Below are 18,806 nucleotides of genomic sequence, written 5' to 3'. Positions count from 1 at the left end.
TGCATGTAAATACAGAGCAAGCAAGTAGGAAAGCTAGGCATAGCACAGCAAAAGAGAGCACAGCAACAGAAGGCAAAGAATGACAAAAAGCAACCTTGCAGGAATGGAGGAATCTGGCCAGAGCTGTGCCCCTGCTTGCCACAGGAGCTGCGCGGGAGGAGAAGAATGTGGGCCAAAAGGTAAGAGGAGCTCCTTTGGGTTCTGGGCTTGAAGCAAAGCTGAGAAGCCATGCCCGGGAGGAGGTGTGGGTAGCTACAGGCCACCTTGCTATCTCCCCAAGAGACGAGGTGTGTGGGCTAGGCACCGGGCAGGAGTGCTGGCCAGAAGCAAGCATCTCTGTGGAGGAAGGCAAAGGGCGGAGGAGGTTAGGCACTGGGAAGGGTTTTTTAAAAATAACAAAAAAATTGTGAAATGAAGAAAGAAATGAGCTAAATAATGCTAGTAAGTATGCATAATGGATTGCAAGAAATTTCATGAACGCAAATATGAAATTTTACTGTGTAGAAGTGTGTGAGGACCCCTGACTGGTGAGTGATCCTGGGATGGAAGAAAGAATTTTGCCAGTTTTACGGGAATTGATATTTTAGCTGTAGCCATGGAGAGCTTGTTTTTTGGAGAGAGCTGACCTGGTTGTTCATCTTGTTTGTGCAAAGATTTGTTTTGCTTGCAGGTGTTCCACTTTGGCTTTGTATGACACAGTGGACGAGAGGGTACGGCGTTCAGTGGAACAAACACTGCAGACCCTGGGGAGAATCAAAGCAGGAGAGAGGAAATGTGCCCTTTGCAGCAGGGGCCCTTGTGCTGGCATTACCCATCGCATCCACTGCTGCTGTGGTCCTTTCTTTCCTTTGGGCAGTTTGCTGTCTCTCAAGGTGTTGTCTACAATAGGTGCTTGTTTGTGTATCCGTGTGAGGCTGTTGAATAAAATTCCTACCTCTGTGTTCTGCTCTGGGTGCGTGGTTTTCTTGCCTCTGCTCCTGAGGCATCCTGACTGTCGGATCCAAACGTACCCTGGGACAGACAGACAGACAGACAGCCAAGGCAGGCAGGTGCTGCGATGCCAACCATCCAGCCAGCCAAGGCAGGCAGGCACGTGTGTGTGTGTGTGTGTGTGTGTGCGTGCGTGCGTGCGTGTGGGTGTGCGCAAGGGTGGGGTTGCACATGTTTTGTGTACACGTGGGTGCACAAGGGGAGGGGTTACACAGCTGTGAGTAAGCACATGGAGAGTGTAAGGACAGAGTTGCACACGTGTGTGTGCAAGGGTTAACAAACTGGTGGGGTTGCGCAGGTGCGTGCATTCACAGGGCGGTGCAAAGTGTTGGGGTTGCGCATGTGGGTGAGTGCGCAAGGGCGGGGTGGTACAGGTTTGTGCACGCAAGTCGTGAGTGCAAGGAAGGGTTGCACACGTGCCTGTACACAGGGGTGTGCAAAGGGGTGGGGATGCACAAGTGTGTGCATAGAAGTGGTTTTGGGCAAGGATGGGCTTGCAGGTGTGTGCATGCACGTGGGTGTGTGCAAGGGTCGATTTAGATGTGTGTGTGCACGGTTGTGCAAAGGGGTGGGAGTGCACAGGTGCGTATGAGCATGTGGGAAGTGTGTGAACAAGGTGGCACATGTGTGTGTTTGCCCAGGGGAGCTCAAAAGTGTGGGGTTGCACACGTGCATGTGTAATCAGATGTCTTCTTCAAGATATTTGCCCATGCATGTGGAAAGGAATGGGGTTGCATATGCTTGTGAAAGCAAACGAGGGTGTGCAAAGGGGTCTGGGTGGTGCACATGGGTGTCTGTGCATGGAGGTAGACAGAAGGTTGCATACATGTACGTGTGCACAGTGCTATGCAAATGGATGGGGTTACACAAGTGTGTGCGTGCACGTGTTTGTGTGCAAGGATGGACTTGCATGTGTGCATGCACAGGGGTGTGCAAAGAGGTGGGGCTGCACACGTGCACACGCATCTAGATGTTTCCAGGATGGTATTTGCATGTGAGTGTGCAAAAGGGTTGCGTTGCACACGTGTCTGCATTTACATGTATGTCTGCATAATCATGGTTAGGAGCATCGGGGTCTTTGCACATGGCTGCATGGTTTCGCATACATTTGCATGCGTACGGGTGGTGTGTGCACACGGGTGTGCAAGGATGTGCTTGCATGTGTGTGACTGCACAGGTACGTGTGGGAGTACACCTTTGCACTTGTGTGTATGGTTCTGCACACATGCGCATTCATATGCGTGTGCAAGGCTGTGCTTGCACGTCTGCATGCAAATGGAGGCATGCAAGGTGCTGTTTGCAAGTGAGCGTGCAAAGGTGGCCCATGTGGGTGTGTGTTCATATGTGTGTGCAAATATGGGCTTGCACAGCTATGTGCAAAGGGATGCGGTTGCAATGTCTGCACATGGGTTTGTGCAAGGGCAGGGTCGCACAGCTTGGCCACAAATATGCCAAAGGGTTGAACTGCACGTGTTCATGCACGCACGTGGCTGTTTGCACACAGGAGTGCAAAGGATGTGCATGTGTGTGCAAAGGTAGGCTTGAAATGTGTGCGTACAGATCGCTGTGTGTGTGCCAGGAGGTGCTTGAACATGGATGTGTCATTTTGCACGTGTGTACATGCATGTAGATGTATGTGTGCTCATGGATGTCAGCAAAGGTGTTCTTGCACATGTGTGCACGTGTTTGCCTGTGGGTGTGTGCAGGTGTGTGGATACACATGCGTGTGCACGTACAGGGGTGTGTGCAAATCGGTGTCTGCATGTCAGTGCTTGTTTTTTCACACGCGTGTGCGTGCACAGGGGTGCACCAGCACTGCCCCAGAAGAGTTTTCTGGGGGAGGCAGAACTCACACGAGACTGCTGGAGCACAGGGCCGGGAAGTACAGCTCTGCAGCACTGCGCGCTGCACAGCAGCCTGCAGGACGGCACGGAGCACTGCTGCGTCGGGGTGTTGGGATGCAGGGATGAGGCACTGCACAGAACACACGTTCACACACACAGTCGGCCAAAGCGAGCGTTTAAGCACTGCAGTGCACAGCTACCAATCCGCCAAGAGGTCCCAAAAGGACCATCAGCCAGCACAGCTCGGATTGGCTGTAAGGGGAGGGACTGGTTGGCTCAGGGCCTTGCGGGCATCCCCATGGAGGCAGCGGTGTCCTCTGCCTGAGTTACCTCACCCTGCTGCCCTCCTGACATGTCTGTATGCCCTGAGCCGGATCACGCACTCTACGCGTGGCCAGCGCGTGAATGCACAGTGCAGCGCAGGGGGGGCAGCCAATCCACAGCTCGTTGCTGGTGCCTCCTCACTGTTACCAAAACACAGCAGCGGCCCCGTTGCCGAGTTCCTTCATCATTGCAGTGTGATTTCTGTGCACTGTACGGTTTGTTCTGCATGTGGGTCTTCAGATAGTTACAGTTTCAGTACGGTTACTGCATATCTGCAGCCGCGCTCGTGACACCGAAGTTCAGTTCAGTTCAGTTCAGTTCAGGCAGTAGGTTGGAAGGTTCCCCTCGGGCAGTCGCACAGTCCGTACACAGCCGCTCAAACCAGGAGAACAGCATCAGCTCGTTTTTGGAGAGGGATGGGTGGGGCCGGAGGCGGTGCCCCTGGAACACTGCCACCACCCGTGCAGGGCCCGGCGAGAAGCCCAGGTTGTGTCCACTGCCCACTCACTCACTGCTGGGGGATTGCCGGCACAGGGGACACCTGGGACCGGGACTGAGGCGGTGACCCGTGGCAGTGCTGCTCTGGATGAGGCGGTCGGTGTGGAGACGGCCATTGAAGTTCCACAGAGGCTGCAGGTGATGTTGTGGCAGACGGTGGGCACAGTGACAGCCAGCGTGTCCACAGGGCTGACAGTCACGCTGAGGCTGAAGTCTGTGACAGGGAGGATGGTGTCACCTTTGTGAGCCAAGCACGTGGCCCGGTGCGTGTCCCTCCCTCCTTCCTCGTTCTCCATCCCTCCCCCTATCCATCCCTCTCTACTTCCACGTTGTCCATCCGTCCTCTTCTCCATCCCTCCTTTCACCTCCCACCTCCCTCCTACTCCCACCTCCCAGTGTGAGTATGTGTGGTGACTGAAGCCTTTATTCTTCTTTTTCTTTGCTCAGGAGTTGGGTAACGAGCTGGGCCTTCCAAAGGCAAGGATTTGGACTCTTCTTTTTCAGACTATTTTAGCTCCTGTGATTCTGAAATGGTAGAAAGTACAAAGAGCATGCCAGCAGGACAGAAATGCAAGAAAATGAATGCAGAATCTGTTTCCTGTGTTTATGATCCAGTTTTGCTATCTCACTTAGCATTTTCAAATGTAACTACCTATCTAGAGTTCATGATAATCCTATACAAGTAAAAATAAAATGCATTAATTATTAAATTTGAAAGCATTCAAAGCAGAAATCTGTTTTCACTATTCCTCCCTGTTCCACTGCAGTTATTAGCAACGTTCTGCAGATTCTGAAATGTTTTGCTGTACAATATATATATAATATATATACATATACAAATGTATATTCAGCAATGCTGAAGCCAAACGTATTGTGAAGTGCCTCACCTTCATTATAATTTGTATTTCTGAGTCAAAAGAAATATATATACAGAAAAACGCAACACAAAATTCAGTAAGAAGCAGAGGCAAATTTGCTCTCAAAGGTCACATTCTGGACTCTCCTGTTGCCTTCAATGGACTCAACAACAGGCAATTTAGAAACTCCCTTTATACCCTGCTTTATGACTTCCATTCACCGTGGGTCAAAGCGGCTACGTGTAAGCAAAAATGCAACTTTCATTACAGACTTTCAAAAAAGTTGTTTAAATTCGATTGAGCTTCAGTTCCAAAATAAAATTGCACGGGAATCAAGGAAACGAACTGTAGTGAAGTTTTCCTTCTGGGTCAGATTAAAACAGCAGACTGAAGGTCTTGTAATTTGAATGCTCCATCTCAATAGCGTGCTGAGATAAGAATATCCGTAATCTGTATTCATGTGGTTCATTTTAGCCAGGAACTCCAAACTGCACGTACAAAAATCCACCAGCTGTGTCTGACAGCGATTCAATAAGAAAATAATGATCACAGAGGGACCATTTAAGGCCACTGAAGTAAAGCCATTTCTGAGATGTGATATGTCTGTCTCTTTACCTGATCATAACAACAGGAAAATAAAACAAAAAAATAATACAGCGTTATTTTTTTCTCTGTATTTGAAAGGTGATCCAAAGTTTTTGTTCTCCTAAAAACAATCTTCTTCAAGACAAGGCTCTGGGCAGCCTGGTCCGTCGGTTGGTGACCCTGCACATAGCAGGGGGTTGGAACTGGACGATCTTTGAGGTCCTTCTCAACCCAGGCCATTCCATGATTCTAACACCAACACAGAACTACCTCCAAACCGGCAGCGTGCGACTGCTTGGAGACTGACTGTGCCAGTCGGCCAGACCTACAGGAGGAACCATTGGACAGTGCTGAGGATTCCTGGGTTCATCCGACAGAAGCAGTGTTGTGAGACAAGGCAACCGTAAGGCAGGATATGCAGTAACTGCTACTGACCAGGTAATCGAACAACCATTGCCTGTGGGGACTTGGCTCAGAAGGCTGCAATAACTGCCTTGACAAGAGCCTTAAATACATGGTCAGATGCTAAACATGCTTTTGGGGTGGAACACGCTCATAGTGCCCTCTGGAAAGAGCAAGGATTGCTCACACACAAGGAAAACATTCAGTATGATGTACACCTACCAAAGAGCATGGCTATTATACTCTGTAAAGGACATCAGAAAGGTAGCACTGTACAGGAAACTGGAGATAAGATGGCGGATCAGGTGGCAGAACAGGCAGTTGAAGAATGCTTTAATTCCAGACGGTAAACTTAAAATCTCGGAACCTGAGTCAGAACCTGTAAAATATCCTACGGAGGATAGGAATCTAATTAGTGGTTTAGAAGGGAAGAGAGCAAGCTGACAGATGGGTTCACGCCCAGATGGACACATTGTTGTGCCCATTAGTATTGTATGGAAATTGGTTCTAAGGGAAGATAAGAAAACATACTGCGGGAACAGAGACTACCAAGTACAATCCTAGTACCAGGAACAGGGTACAAGTGGGCCTACTGGGAAAGGGAACCTGCCAGGGCAACAATGGCAAACTGATTTCTCAGAACTCCCAAGAAAAGGCGGGGGGGGGGGGGGTATATTGTATGTTGGTCCTGATAGCTTTTTAGGGTGGCTGGAGGCATTCCCTTGTAGGACTAATAAGGCATGTGAGGTAAGTATTGTTGCAGGAGGTTATTCCAAGATGCCGGGGTCTGCCAAGGAAAGTGCACCGTCAAAAGTTAAACTCATCAAGACAAGATGAGCTGGTTACTAATTTGCTTTATCTCAATGGACGCGGGAGGTGTTCTGGCCTGGGAAGAGAGCTCCTTTTACAGTGTAATTAGTAACTGTGCTAAGACTTCAAACTTCTCTGATTGCTGGATCTGCACATGACTACCAAAGGCAGGGATGGACGTACCATGCTTTGGGGTCCCGTCACTAAATTGACCTGCTCAGCACAAATATAAAAGCGGTCAGAGGGAGCCCATTTGCTTAGGGGCAGGTGAGGAAGCTGCTGCTAACGGCACTATTATTTTAGGACCAAAATTCAACCTCATATTTGGAGCACATAATGGGATGACCCAACTTGTAAGTAGATGCATGAATGACTCAACATATTCCCCCTTATCCTATCCTTATCCTAATGCATATGTAAGCAGCTTGTTCTTTAAGTATGTGCCTTTCTTGCCCTCTGGTATGCAGGCTAGGTGGGAATACCCCCTCTGCATTCAGCGTGTGTGCAGCGCTGATTAAACATACCTGCTTTATAACCACTCTGTGGTTATAGAGTTTGATTTCTGCACATCAGTTGGAGATAGAAGTTGGGAGCTTGGGGAGGATGGGGAAGGAGGATTCCTTGGGAATACAGCTGGTGAGGAATGGAGTTGGATTTCAGCACCAAACCAGTACTTTTGGCCCAATGGGACACACAGCATTGTAGAACGATCCATCCCAGATGGGAATAAGGCCACAAGGCACCATCTTCACAGCTGATCAGAGAGGAGTCTAGGATGGTTTGGGGTTGGGACAGTTACCCTGAGAACTGCTGTTACCCCACTGACATCACAGCAATGAAGGGGAGGGGCAAGGAGGGGGCCCTCCCTCTGCCTCGCTTTACCTCATTATCTTCCTTCCCACATTAAACAGGGCATCCAACTGAGGGGTTTGGGACCTCTCCCTGCCCCACTGGACCCCGTAAACCTGATAGGTGGGCAACGGACCTCACTGACCCATTCTACTCCATAGAGCCCAATCCCTCCTGTAAGAAGGGGACCCATACGGCAAGGACTTCTCTCACCCCACATCCCACTAAAAGGGGGCAACAGACCACCATACCCAAGATCCATCCTGCACCACAGACCCCATCACCCCATCCCAAATGGACAGAGGATCCAGGGATCCAGCACTCCCCATGCCAGAGCCATGGAACTGAGCCTCCTCCAAAGGTTCTGCGTTCTGTAGCAGCCAAGAGAATGGCTCCAGCCAATGGGACGTGGGTTCTGTACTCGCAGGGCCACCCCCACTGGTTCCCATGGAGGGAGTGGGGCCTGGGGGCACACTGGTCTTTCAGGCAGAAATCATATTTTCCCGTTGATCTCTCCACCCACCTGTATTTACATCCACCCTTTCATCCAACAATCGTTCCGTCCATCCAATGATCCTTCAATCCGTTTTTCCATCCATCCATCCATCCATCCATCCATCCATCCAACCAACAGTTCTCTCCTCTGTTGATCCCTCTGTCCATCTATTTCTCTCTCCAGCTCTCCCTCTGCACAAATCCAAGCAGCCTCCCCCCGTTACCCACCACAACCTCCTCTGGAGCTTTGGGGAATCTCCCCATAGCAGTGCCTTCAGGCATTTCCTTGCAACCCTGCAAGTGCTGATTTTCTGGTCCCTCTCCCTCACATCACCCCATCCCTGTGATCAAAAGCCCTCACCATTCTTAGGTTAAAGCCTCCCTTGTGAAGCTGCCATCCTACTGATGAAAATATCCTCACCTCTCTTAGGTAGGTGGGTCCCATCCCTTCCAAGCAGACACCAATCTGCAAAGAGGTCCTGCAGACACAGAACCCAAGGCCCTGCCACCAGCACCAGTCCTGCAGCCAAGGACTGGCACGCACCACCAGTGCCCTCCTTTCACACCTGTCCCACAGCACCACCTGGGCCCCCACACCCTGGACTACCAGCCCGAGAGCTCTGCAGTTGCTTTTGATGCAGTATTACCTGTGCCCACCTTTCTTCCTGGTCGCCTCGCACAGTGAACCACACGAGGTGTAAGGTTGGGTGGACTGCATTCATCACTTGGAGGCATCTCAGCCTCCTCACCAGCACTGAGGTCGGTGGAGCTGCGGTGGAGCTGTGAGCCCTTCGGTGGGGCAGGAGCGTCCTCTGCTGCCAGGATTCTCCAGCTTCAGTTCGTCACCAGATGCAAGGCTATGCCACGGGGCTGCAGCGAGCCTGCAGCTCAGAAAAGCCCCGAGCACTGCAGAGACAAGCAGGCAGTCTGTGATGCCTTCAGAGCGTTATTCACCAAGTTACAAACACCTGCAAAAGCAAACAAGAACCACACTCTGCAGTGATAAGAATGCACAGCTTCGCAGACAGGAGCGTAGGGCTTAGGAGAAAGCTCTATTTCAGAGGTTGGTAGGGAATTTCACATCACACAAAGGCACCAACCAAAAGCAGAGTTTCTAACAGCAGTGTTGTCCAGGAGTCCCAGCAGATGGTGCTGGCACATTTGGTATGTGACCCCATAACAAAGGCAGCTGAGGATGAGGCATCAGGCAGTGCTGACGACACGCTTTATGGACAGGTCATGCTTTAATAGGTGCCGTTCCAATGGCAGCAATTAATTGAGAGCAAAGGCTTGACACACAAACCTGATGATTTACACTCCCACCAGTCAAGGCAGACAGACCAAGACTATGAGGCTGACCTGTAACCAGGCTTGGGACGCAGCCTTGAGAAAGGGGGAATGCTGACAGCGAATGGGAGCTGACTGCCTAGAAGGGCTACAAATATTCTTGGGAACAAGTTGGCTGGGCTGGTTAGCAGGGCTTTAAACTAGAGATGATGGGGGAAGGGGATGTACTGGGTGACAGAGAAGACCACAGGAATGCTTTCACCTTGGGAGGTGGTAAGGGAAAACCCCAGTCTTGCCCTGGAGGTATTAGGGAGGGCTCCTCTGATAAGGCAATGAGGCCAATAGCCAAGCTGAAGTGCCTCTATACCAATGCACACAGCATGGGAGATAAACAGGAGGAGCTAGAAGCCGTGGTGCAATTGGGAAAGTATGATCTAATTGCTATCATGGAAACATGGTGGGATGAATCCCACAATTGGAATCTCCTGATTGAGGACTACGTTGTAGTAGGCGTCTTGCGGGGGCACGGGATGTACGGGACAGGCCTCTCCCTAAGCATAGAGAGACAGTGCTATCGTGCTGACCTTGATGCAGAGAAAACAGGAGAAGAAGAAGGATGAGAAAAGAATGTGGAGACAGCCAAATAGGGCACGGTGTTGTCTGGCATGAACCAATCAGAGTGGGACATGACAGCACGGTTTTGTAGGTAAAAATGTAATATAAGCTGTGTTTAGTAGTGAATAGAGGCCATTTTACCGCTCATCATATTGGTGTCACCTCGGTATTTGGCCAAGCCGCAGGCTCCCCTAAGCAACGAACATCACGGTTGCCTGCGAAAGGCTTTTCAGAAGGGATAGACAGGGTATGAGGGGTGACCAGAGTTGCTCTCTATGTTAGGAAGTGGATAGATTGTGAAGAACTGTGTCTGAGGAACAGCCACTATCAGGTCAAGAGCTTGTGGGTGAAAATCAAGGATCGGTCCAGCAAAGGGCATCTAGTGGCTGGGGTCTGCTACAGGCCATCAGATCAGGAGGAGGCTGTGGACAAGGCCTTCTTGCTTCAGCTGCAGGAGGTGTCGCGCTCTCGGGCTCTTGTCCTGATGGGGGATTTCAACCACCCAGATATCTGCTGGGATAGTGGCATGGCGGGTGGCAGACAATCCGGGAGATTCCTGGAGTCTGTTGAGGACAGCTTCCTGGTCCGGGTAATAGATGGACCAACCCGAGGTGAAGCCTTACTGGACTGGGTGCTCATTAATGAAGAGGAGAGCATTAGAGAGGTTAAGATTGGAGGCAGCCTGGGCTGCAGTGACCAGGCCTTGGTAGAATTTGTGATCGTGAAGAATGCGGGCCTGGCAAAAAGCAGAGCTAGGACCCTGTGCTTTAGGAGAGCAAACTTCCGGCTGCTCAAGGAACTGCTGGATGGGATCCGCTGGGAAACGGTCCTTAAGGGCATGGGTACAGAACAGAGCTGGCAGCTCTTGAAGGACACCCTTCTGAGAGCACAATGGCTCTCCATCCCCCAGCAGAAGTCAAGCAGGGGAGGCAGGTGACGGTCATGGCTGTGTAAGGACCTGCAGCTTAAACTGAGAGAAAAGGGGGAACTGTACAGAAGGTGGAAGCAGGGTTGTGTATCCTGGGAGGAATACAGGGCTGTTGTCCGTGTGTGTAGAGAGAGGATTACGAAAGCCAAGGAGCAGATGGAGCTGAACTTGCCAAGGGATGTGAAAGATAACAAGAAGGGGTTCTACAGGTACATAGGCAGGAGGAGACAGGCCAAGGAGAGTGCTCCCCCTCTGATGAAAGGCAATGGGGAGCTGGCTTCCTCAGACATAGAAAAAGCTGAGGTACTCAATGAGTGCTTTGCCTCAGTCTTCACGGGTGGTCAGGCTTCCCACATCCGCCAGGACCACAAGCCTCTAGGTGAGGGTGTGGGGAGTGGTTTCTGTCCCACTGTAACGGTGGAACTGTGTTCTGGGCTGCATTAAAAAAGGGGTGGCCAGCAGGGAGAGGGAGGTGATTGTGCCCCTCTACTCAGCTCTTGTGAGGCCCCATCTGGAAGTACTGAGACCAGGCCTGGGGCCCCCAGCACAGGAAGGATGTGGAGCTCTTGGAGCAGGTCCAGAGGAGGGCCACTGAGATGATCAGAGGGCTGGAGCACCTCTCTTATGAAGAAAAGTTGAGGGAACTAGGCTTACTTAGTTTGGTGAAGAGATGGCTCCGGGGAGACCTCATTGTGGCCTTCCAGTACTTGAAGCGAGCATACAAACAGGGGGGGAGCAGCTGTTTACAAGGGTGGATAGTGATAGGACAAGGGGGAATGGTTTTAAACTGAGACAGGCGAGGTTTAGGTTGGATATCAGGAAGAAGTTTTTCACCCAGAGGGTGGTGACACACTGGAACAGGTTGCCCAAGGAGGTTGTGGATGCCCCATCCCTGGAGGCATTCAAGGCCAGGCTGGATGTGGCTCTAGGCAGCCTGGTCTGCTGGTTGGTGACCCTGCACATAACAGGGGGTTGAAACTCGATGATCGTTATGGTCCTTTTCAACCCAGGCCATTCTATGATTCTATGATAGCGCGGCTGAAGTCCCTTCTGCAGTCACTGGGGCAGCTTTCCCACCTCCAGACCTACAGGCAACATACACACAAAGTGCAGCACGGCTGTTTGTGCTCCACACTCAGAGAGCAAGTTGTCAAGTTAGAGCTTTGCAAGGACCATGGAGGTGCGGCACTGATGGACATGGTTAGTGGGCATGGTGGGAATGGGTTGGGGTTGGATTTGGTGACCCTAGAATCATTTAGGTTGGAAAAGACCACTATGACATCAACACTGATTGTACTTTAGATGGGTTCTTTTGGAGGGGTTTCATTATCTTCCAAAAGCTGAAGCCAGGCTGCATTCTCTCCATATAATGACAAGGTTAATTCCTCCCTCTGCAAATTCCTACATTCTGCATCCAAATTTGCTTCATTTGACAGGATTTACTGGTAAATGCAGAAGAGAAGGACAGCTTGCAAGGAAATAACAAAGCCAAAATAGATTTGGTTAAAGCTAGTAAAACAAGGCTTTTTTTTTACTAGGGTAAAACGGAACTGCCATTACCCAACCAGAGAATTAATTAATCAAAATCACTACTCATAGCAATTAATGAGAGAAACAAACAAACAAACAAAAACCTGAGAGAAATCCTTATGATCCCTTCCTTCCCATAACGCGGGACATACACCAGGAATCCTTCAATCCTCACTGCCACAGAGCTTCAGCAGAACGTTCCTGTAGTCTCCTGAGCAGTCTCCCTGGGAATATAAAGGTGAATAAATGAGAAGAACGAAGGGAAAAGTGGAGGACAGAGAGAGGAGCAGGGACAATAAAGAGGAGAGCAGAGAAGGAGAGGAGAGAAAAGATCGAGCAGAACAAAGAAAAAAGGGAAGAGAGGAGCTTGTAAGGGGGAAGAACAGAAGAGTGATGAAAGAGAGGGGGGGAAGAAAGAGGGCAAAACAGAAGAGAGGATACGCGTAAGGAGAGCTGATCTAAAAATAGCAAGGGAAAGAAAGAGAGGGCGAGGAGAACAGACGGAACAGCAGAAGAGGGAAGGGCAGACGGAGGAAGAAGGGAAGGAATGGTGCAGAGAAAAGAGGGAGAAGAGTGCAGAAAAACAAAGTAGAAGAGAGGAAGAGAGAAGGCCAGAGCAAACTGACTTACTGAGAAAGGAAAAAAAAAAAGGAATATGAATAATTTTTAAGTTCTACTGAAGCAGAATTCTTCTTAAGACACAGAATTCTTTTGCAGTGCTTGTATTCTTCTAGACAATTTAAGAAGATTCAGGAACATTTTCAGTATGTCTTTGTAATGTCTGCCTAATCTCAGCCACTCTAAAACACCCAACAGGTGTCAAGGGGGGGATCATCCCCTTAAAAGCACACAGCAAATCCCACTTTTTGTGTCTAAGATCAATAAGTTTACCTTAATGAAGGAGTAGAGAGACTTCCCATACATAGTCAGGAGTTCTCTTCCGATACCCAGTATATCTATCTTGAAGCGGAACACCACCACTCTGATCAGAGTGTTGCCATCTGTTCCCAGGCCCTAGGAAGCAAAGCAACCACGTACAGCTAACACAGAACCTTCTGGAGAATCACCAACAGACACAAAGGTCTCAGTGCCCGGTCTTGTGCAGGAGGTGTTCTTAGTTAGAGCATTTCTGCATTAATGGAGCGATCCATTAGCAGCCTGCTCCTGAGTATGACTATTGCCCCGATGTGCAGAAAAGCCTGAGCTTTCCTAGAAAAGCCAGTTTCCTGACTGGCTGCAGCTCCCGTCTCATGATTGCCATGATGCTGCTGACTCGAGCATGAAAATGCGAGAAAGAAGCAAGCAATCTTACTCCACAATCTGTTTACCTTCATGGATTTATACAGTCTTTCAGCAAAGTACGCAGGCTTGTTTCACACACACTTACTGTAAGGAGAGACAAGAACAAGAGAATTAAGGTCAGAAAAGCAGGAGGTTTTCCACATCGCTGTGCAGCACTTTCATGGTGCCGCTGTTTCTTCTGTCAAGATGCAACTCCAGGCTAGCAAACAGCAGGTGCAGTGCAGGCATCCACAGTCAGTGACACACTGGGAGCTGACGTCTCTGTGCCTGGTGCACAGCAGTATTTGCGGGAAGGCTTCCATGCCTCTGCCCAAGCATCCTTTGGCCAAGCACGCTGTACTATAAAGCACAACACCTTCTCACCCAATTGGGTCTGTAAAGCATAGAATCATAGAATGGTTTGGGTTGGAAGGGACCCCTAAGATCATCTTGTTCCAACCTCCCTGCAATTGCCAGGGACACCTCCTTCTACACCAGGGTGCTCCAGGTCCCACCCAGCCTGGCTTTGTGCCCATAACCAAAGACAAACCATGTCTGAAACTATGTAACAGCCAATCAAGGGAACTCACAGCACCTCTCATCATTTCATTACTTTGTAGACAAGGTTTAAAAGCAGAGCACTCACCCACAGCCAGCAAAGCATCTTCCAGGTCTCCTGACACCTCGGATTTAATGCTGTCTGTTATGTCCTCCTTAGCAATGCCTCCATATACATCAAAAACTAGGAAGAAGAGTCCATGGCAGAACGTCAGAGTGATGCAAAGCACCGCTTTGCAACAACAAGCTCCTCACGTGCTGCATGAAGGCTGTATGATTCCTGCAGCATTGTCAGCTGAATCAGGACCGTCCCACAGAAGTAATTCATTTTCACTGCTGACGGTCCTGCTAATTGCCCTACCACAGCCGTTACCATTTTCAAGACCTGCTACTTCATGCTGGCAGATGAATGTCTTAGCTCCTCTCCCCCCTGCCCCAATGGCAGTCACACTTCATGATCTCTGCTTTCCATGCTGGAGCAGCAGCAAGTTCTATGTAGGGTTCTGAAGTCCCTTTCAGCCTCAGGAGGGAACAAAACAGCCCAAGTGGAATGGATGCAATGGGGCTCTCTCGAGGACACCTCATATCTCAGAAGAGTTTGCACTTCCTGAACACCTATGAAGCTCCTACAAAAGCATCACGCACAAACAAGGAAGGGAAGAAAAACCCAGGGCACCGCGTGAGTGCGGCTGTTGGTGCCCATCGACGACCCCGAGAAGGTGATCTGCGTGGGGCTGAAGTACCGCGACCGCTGCCTGGAGCAGGACGTCAAGGTGCCCACGGAGCCCCTCATGGTCAGCAAGTTCCCCAGCGCCATCGCCGGGCCCCAGCCACCCGCCCAGAGACCCCGCTCCCTCACCTGCGGGCAGCCAACAGCTCGCCGCTCTCCAGGAAGGCCCGCATGGAGCGGGGCAGGGCGGGCTCGGCCTCGCTGAGGTCCACCACGTCCCCGCCCTCCTTCTCCTCTCCTTCTTTCTCCTTTTCCTTCTTCTCCTTCCCCTCCTCCTCCTCCTTCTCCTCCTCCCCCTCCTCCTCCAGCCCCAGCCGGGGCCCGGCCGCCCCGGGGCCGTGGAAGCGAAGCAGGCGCATGGCGGCGGGCAGCGCCGGGGACAGCCGGGCCGGGGCCATCCAGGATGTGCGCGGTGATGACGCAACGACGGTGCGACGACGGAGGGAAAGGCCCCCGCGCGGAGTGCCTGCCCCCCTCGGCGGACCGACCAATGGGAGCGCGGAGCAGGAGGGGCGGCCGCGGACCCGGAGCCGCCATGATGGCGCCGGCGCGATGGTGGAGCTGCGGGGTTCCGTGCGGGGAAAGCGGTGCTCCGCTGCCCCACGTCCCCGCCGCCGCCTGCCCCGTGCCTCGGGGGTGCCGGGCGGTCAGGGGAAGGCGGCGCAGGGGCACCGCCGTCGGCCCCGTCCGTCCCCCATCAGAATCCAGTCGGTCCTCCGGAGAGGGAACTGAGCCGTCCTCCGTCATTGCAGTCGGGTACTGCTGGGCTGTGAGAAGCGGCGGCTGACCACAAGCAGCGGGACCCGCCCGGCCTCTGGGAGCAGCTCCTGGCTGAGCCGAGCAGCCCCGAAAGAGAGGGACTGATCCCGCGGGTCGAGACGTGTTCAAGCCTGGCAGAGAGTCAGGCGGGCGCCTTCGGTTCTTGCTTGGCTCAAATCAGCAGCAGCGCGTGCTGAGCTCCTGCCCCGCAGGTGGAGTCCCCAACTCCCGTTTTCCTTATCCCGGTCTGTCCCCGTGCGGAGCTCCCGGAGCCGCGTGAAGCCGACACGGAGCCGCTTCGTGTTGGCCCCGAGGAGGGGAGCTGTGAGGGGGGAACGATTGTTAGGATGGAAACTGGTTGGGAATATGGACATTTCTCTGCTTATTGCTCTTTATGTGAAATGATTAAATGCTGAACATTCGTTTTTCTACATTTCTGCCTGCAGTTGTTTCTGCAGCTCCAAAGACCCTCCCACTCCCCCCCCCCCCCCCCCCCCCCCCCCATCCCCGTGCCCACCTCTGGGTAAGGACGGGGCAGCACCAATGGCAGCGTCATAGGACTGCAACCACCAGCCCCATCCTTCCCCCCCACATCCCCTCCCCTCCTCAGCGCTGCGTGGGAAATGGTTGGGGTGGGATTCTGGGAGAGCTGGGGCGGCTTGGCCTGCAGAAGAGGAGGCTCAGGGGGATCCCAGGCACGGCCATCAGCCCCTGCAGGGAGGTGCAGAGAGGACGGAGCCGGGCTGCACCCAGCGGTGCCCAGCAGCAGGACCAGAGGCACTGGGCACACACTGCAGCACAGCAGGTTTCCCTGTATGACACCTCTGAGCCCCCACATTGGGTCAGTGTCATTGGCTATTTTTGCCAATGGTCACGATGCAGGAGTTGAGTGCATCCTTGTGAAATCCACCGGGTATCCTAAGGCACGAGGTGCTGCTGGCACTCCTGAGGTTTTTAAGGGGCAGCAGGGAGAACCGGAGGGCTCAGGGCAGTAGCTGGGGGCTCTTGGAGGCACTTTGAGGTGCTGCGGGTTCAGAATTGTGTTTTTCCTCCCGTTTCACACAGAAGGTGGCAGTTTGGCTCAGTTCCTCGAGGTGGCAGCAGGACCCCCAACAACAGAAACGTCTGCTGCCCAGAGCCCCATGTATAGCTGTGAGAATGATGGTGGGTGTACTAAACGTAGCACATGCACAGGGCTTATGATTCCCGTGACACAGGGATGACATATTCGTATAGCCTTTCTATTATGGTGCCAGATAGTATTTCAGCGTTAGAGAGAGATGAATCATCGGAGAGTATTCCATCGTAGTTTAAGCCTAAGAGGGCACCATCCTATAACAAAATACAGAGTGAGCCTTAAACGTTGTCATTCAATTTAGATCCCTGAAGCAAAGCAAAGCAAAACAAACACGCAAACACAGCAGCTCCTCTCCTCCCCCTAAAATAATGGGTGAAAGTCTCCCACCTGCCGCCTTTCACAAATTGCATGGCCGTTTTATGGAAAACAGTCGGTTACATTGCAAACTAAACTGAACTCCTATTTTCTATAATTATGAGACGTACTGTGAGTCCAGAAGGAAAATCCCTACTGCAGAGACGCACAAAAGCACGGAGCATTTGTGCTGCTCTTCTCAAGAGGAGCATTTCCAAAAGAGGGCACCAGGTACATGCTTTTAAACTGCATTCCTACTGCTTTCTTGAGCCTATTTCCCCCTCCTTTCCCCACGACTTCCTCCACAATAGGTACGGACCACCCTAAATGGAAAGTACTCACATTTTGGCTGTTGTATGTTGTGCTTTTCGACACCAAAACCTGCCTTTCCTTTGTGCTGGAATAATCTCCTTTTTATTACAATTGCCTGTGTGACAGGGAGTCATTGCTATTTCACCGTGTTACTGCATTCACACCCACAGCTGAGCAGCATAGATATGGCTTTACTGTTGGGTTCCTGACTGCTCAGCCAGTTTTGTTCTCCCTGGCTTCTCCCTGACTCAGAAGAGTCATAGACATGTTAGAGCTTAGAGTTCCTTTTTTTTCCTGTACTGTAGGGCTTGGCCTCCAGTTTTGGCTTTGTTTATATCACAAGGTATCAGATAGCAAATTAAGTTCAAGGCAGTGCAGCTGATGCACTGGGACAGCAGCAACATTCCTTATGGTTGCTAGCCAACCTAGGAAAAGTTACCCTCTCCTGTGCAGATCCTACACAGCCTTCCCACAACCCCTAAGGCCTCTTCCAAGAGTTTGGAACTCAAGCCCAGCCTCTTCCAAATGCTGAAAGAAAAAACAACAGCTGTTAAATTTCCTTTATGTTTCTTGCATCTTATAGTACATATGGTTTAGAAAACACTACGACAAGCTTAATATGGAATGGTCTTCCTAGCCTCAAGCAGCAGAAGTAACTTCTCCCAGTTAGGCAGGGAATTATCCATTTTTCCTATATAAGAAAAACAAGAATGTTTGCATGGTAACAGAATGTTTACAATCTGACATCCACATCCACTGTAAATCCACCGGGTTCAAACAGCAGTCAGATAATACAAACGAGAAAGAAGCACGAAAGTGGAGGAGTCTGTGTAGAAGTGGTGGTACTTAGGAGGAAGGCACGGTCTGTCTTTATGCTTTGTGGATACAATCAGATCAGAAAGCATTGTGCTTTATGGCACAGTTTCCTTGGCCAAAGGATGCTTTGGCAGCAGAGGTTTGCTGTGAGGAGGCATTAGAGCACTGAAGAAAAGGCTGCTGTGCACTGGGCCCAGAGACATCAGCTCACAGCACGTCACTGGTGGTGGATATCTGCAAGCTTTGTGTCTGTCAGTGACTGCTCTGAAGGCTTTGTAGTCAGCTGTCCGTGGCTGTTTTGCTTTTTAGGGTGTAGGAAGAGATGACAACGCACCAATTGGAGTGATGGTGTCCTGCTCGGAAATGGATGTGCTGGATGGCAGAAGAGGATTCTTGGCCAAGTATGGAATCATCTCTGTTCCTTCACAAAGGTAAATTTTTAAAAGGTAAACACACAGAGGTGGATTTGCAGGATGCCTTGAAGGAGGTGACCCTCACTTGACATCAGTCAGGTATTTCAGTGCAGCTGAGATTAAGGAGACGTTACAAAGCTCTGAAAATGTTCCTGAATGTTGTTCAATTGTCTAAAAGAATACAAGCAATGCAAAAAACAAGGAAAGAAAGGAGCAGAACAGCACCAACTGCATGTCCTGAACAGAATCCAGCTTTAATAGAGATTAAAAATTGTTCCCATTCCTTTTTCTTCTTAGTGACTTAATTTGTTCTCACCTTCTCTCTCTGCTCTCTCCACACGCCTTCCCAGTTCTTACATGTCCTGTTCTCCTACTGTTGGACTCCTGTCGTCTTTATTTCTCTTCCTTTCTACCTTTGGAATCCCTTCCCTGATGCCCCTTCCCTCCTTTGCCTCTTCTGTCTTTTCTAACTTCACCTCTCTGCTGTCTTC

General features: G+C 50.9%; 2 protein-coding genes across 40 annotated transcripts; one reads left to right on the top strand and one right to left on the bottom strand.

Annotated features, from left to right (window-relative positions):
* Positions 1 to 469: 469 nt before the first annotated feature.
* Positions 470 to 14,994, bottom strand: LOC107049692. Of its 39 annotated transcripts, none has more exons than XM_040706435.2 (10): positions 14,713 to 14,771; positions 13,942 to 14,037; positions 13,343 to 13,400; positions 12,906 to 13,028; positions 12,119 to 12,238; positions 8,302 to 8,622; positions 6,835 to 7,080; positions 5,723 to 5,891; positions 4,046 to 5,423; positions 470 to 3,870 (listed from the first exon to the last, which is right to left on the bottom strand). In XM_040706435.2, the coding sequence occupies exon 10, from the start codon at positions 1,613 to 1,615 to the stop codon at positions 635 to 637; it is 981 nt and encodes a 326-aa protein (XP_040562369.1). In that variant the 5' UTR covers positions 1,616 to 3,870; positions 4,046 to 5,423; positions 5,723 to 5,891; positions 6,835 to 7,080; positions 8,302 to 8,622; positions 12,119 to 12,238; positions 12,906 to 13,028; positions 13,343 to 13,400; positions 13,942 to 14,037; positions 14,713 to 14,771; the 3' UTR covers positions 470 to 634. The 39 variants fall into 39 exon arrangements, with proteins under 39 accessions (XP_040562369.1, XP_040562383.1, XP_046755060.1 ...); XM_040706449.2 differs by having other exon boundaries at positions 4,046 to 5,128; XM_046899104.1 differs by having other exon boundaries at positions 8,312 to 8,622.
* On the top strand, positions 14,509 to 15,775 carry LOC121111557 (dapper homolog 3-like). Its single transcript, XM_040706468.2, has one exon. It carries the CDS (start codon positions 14,755 to 14,757, stop codon positions 15,313 to 15,315), a length of 561 nt encoding a protein of 186 aa, XP_040562402.2. The 5' UTR covers positions 14,509 to 14,754; the 3' UTR covers positions 15,316 to 15,775.
* Positions 15,776 to 18,806: the final 3,031 nt, after the last annotated feature.

Source organism: Gallus gallus, chromosome 10, assembly GCF_016699485.2.
Source record: "Gallus gallus isolate bGalGal1 chromosome 10, bGalGal1.mat.broiler.GRCg7b, whole genome shotgun sequence".
Taxonomy (NCBI): domain Eukaryota; kingdom Metazoa; phylum Chordata; class Aves; order Galliformes; family Phasianidae; genus Gallus; species Gallus gallus.
This window is presented reverse-complemented; position numbering and strand designations above follow the sequence as displayed.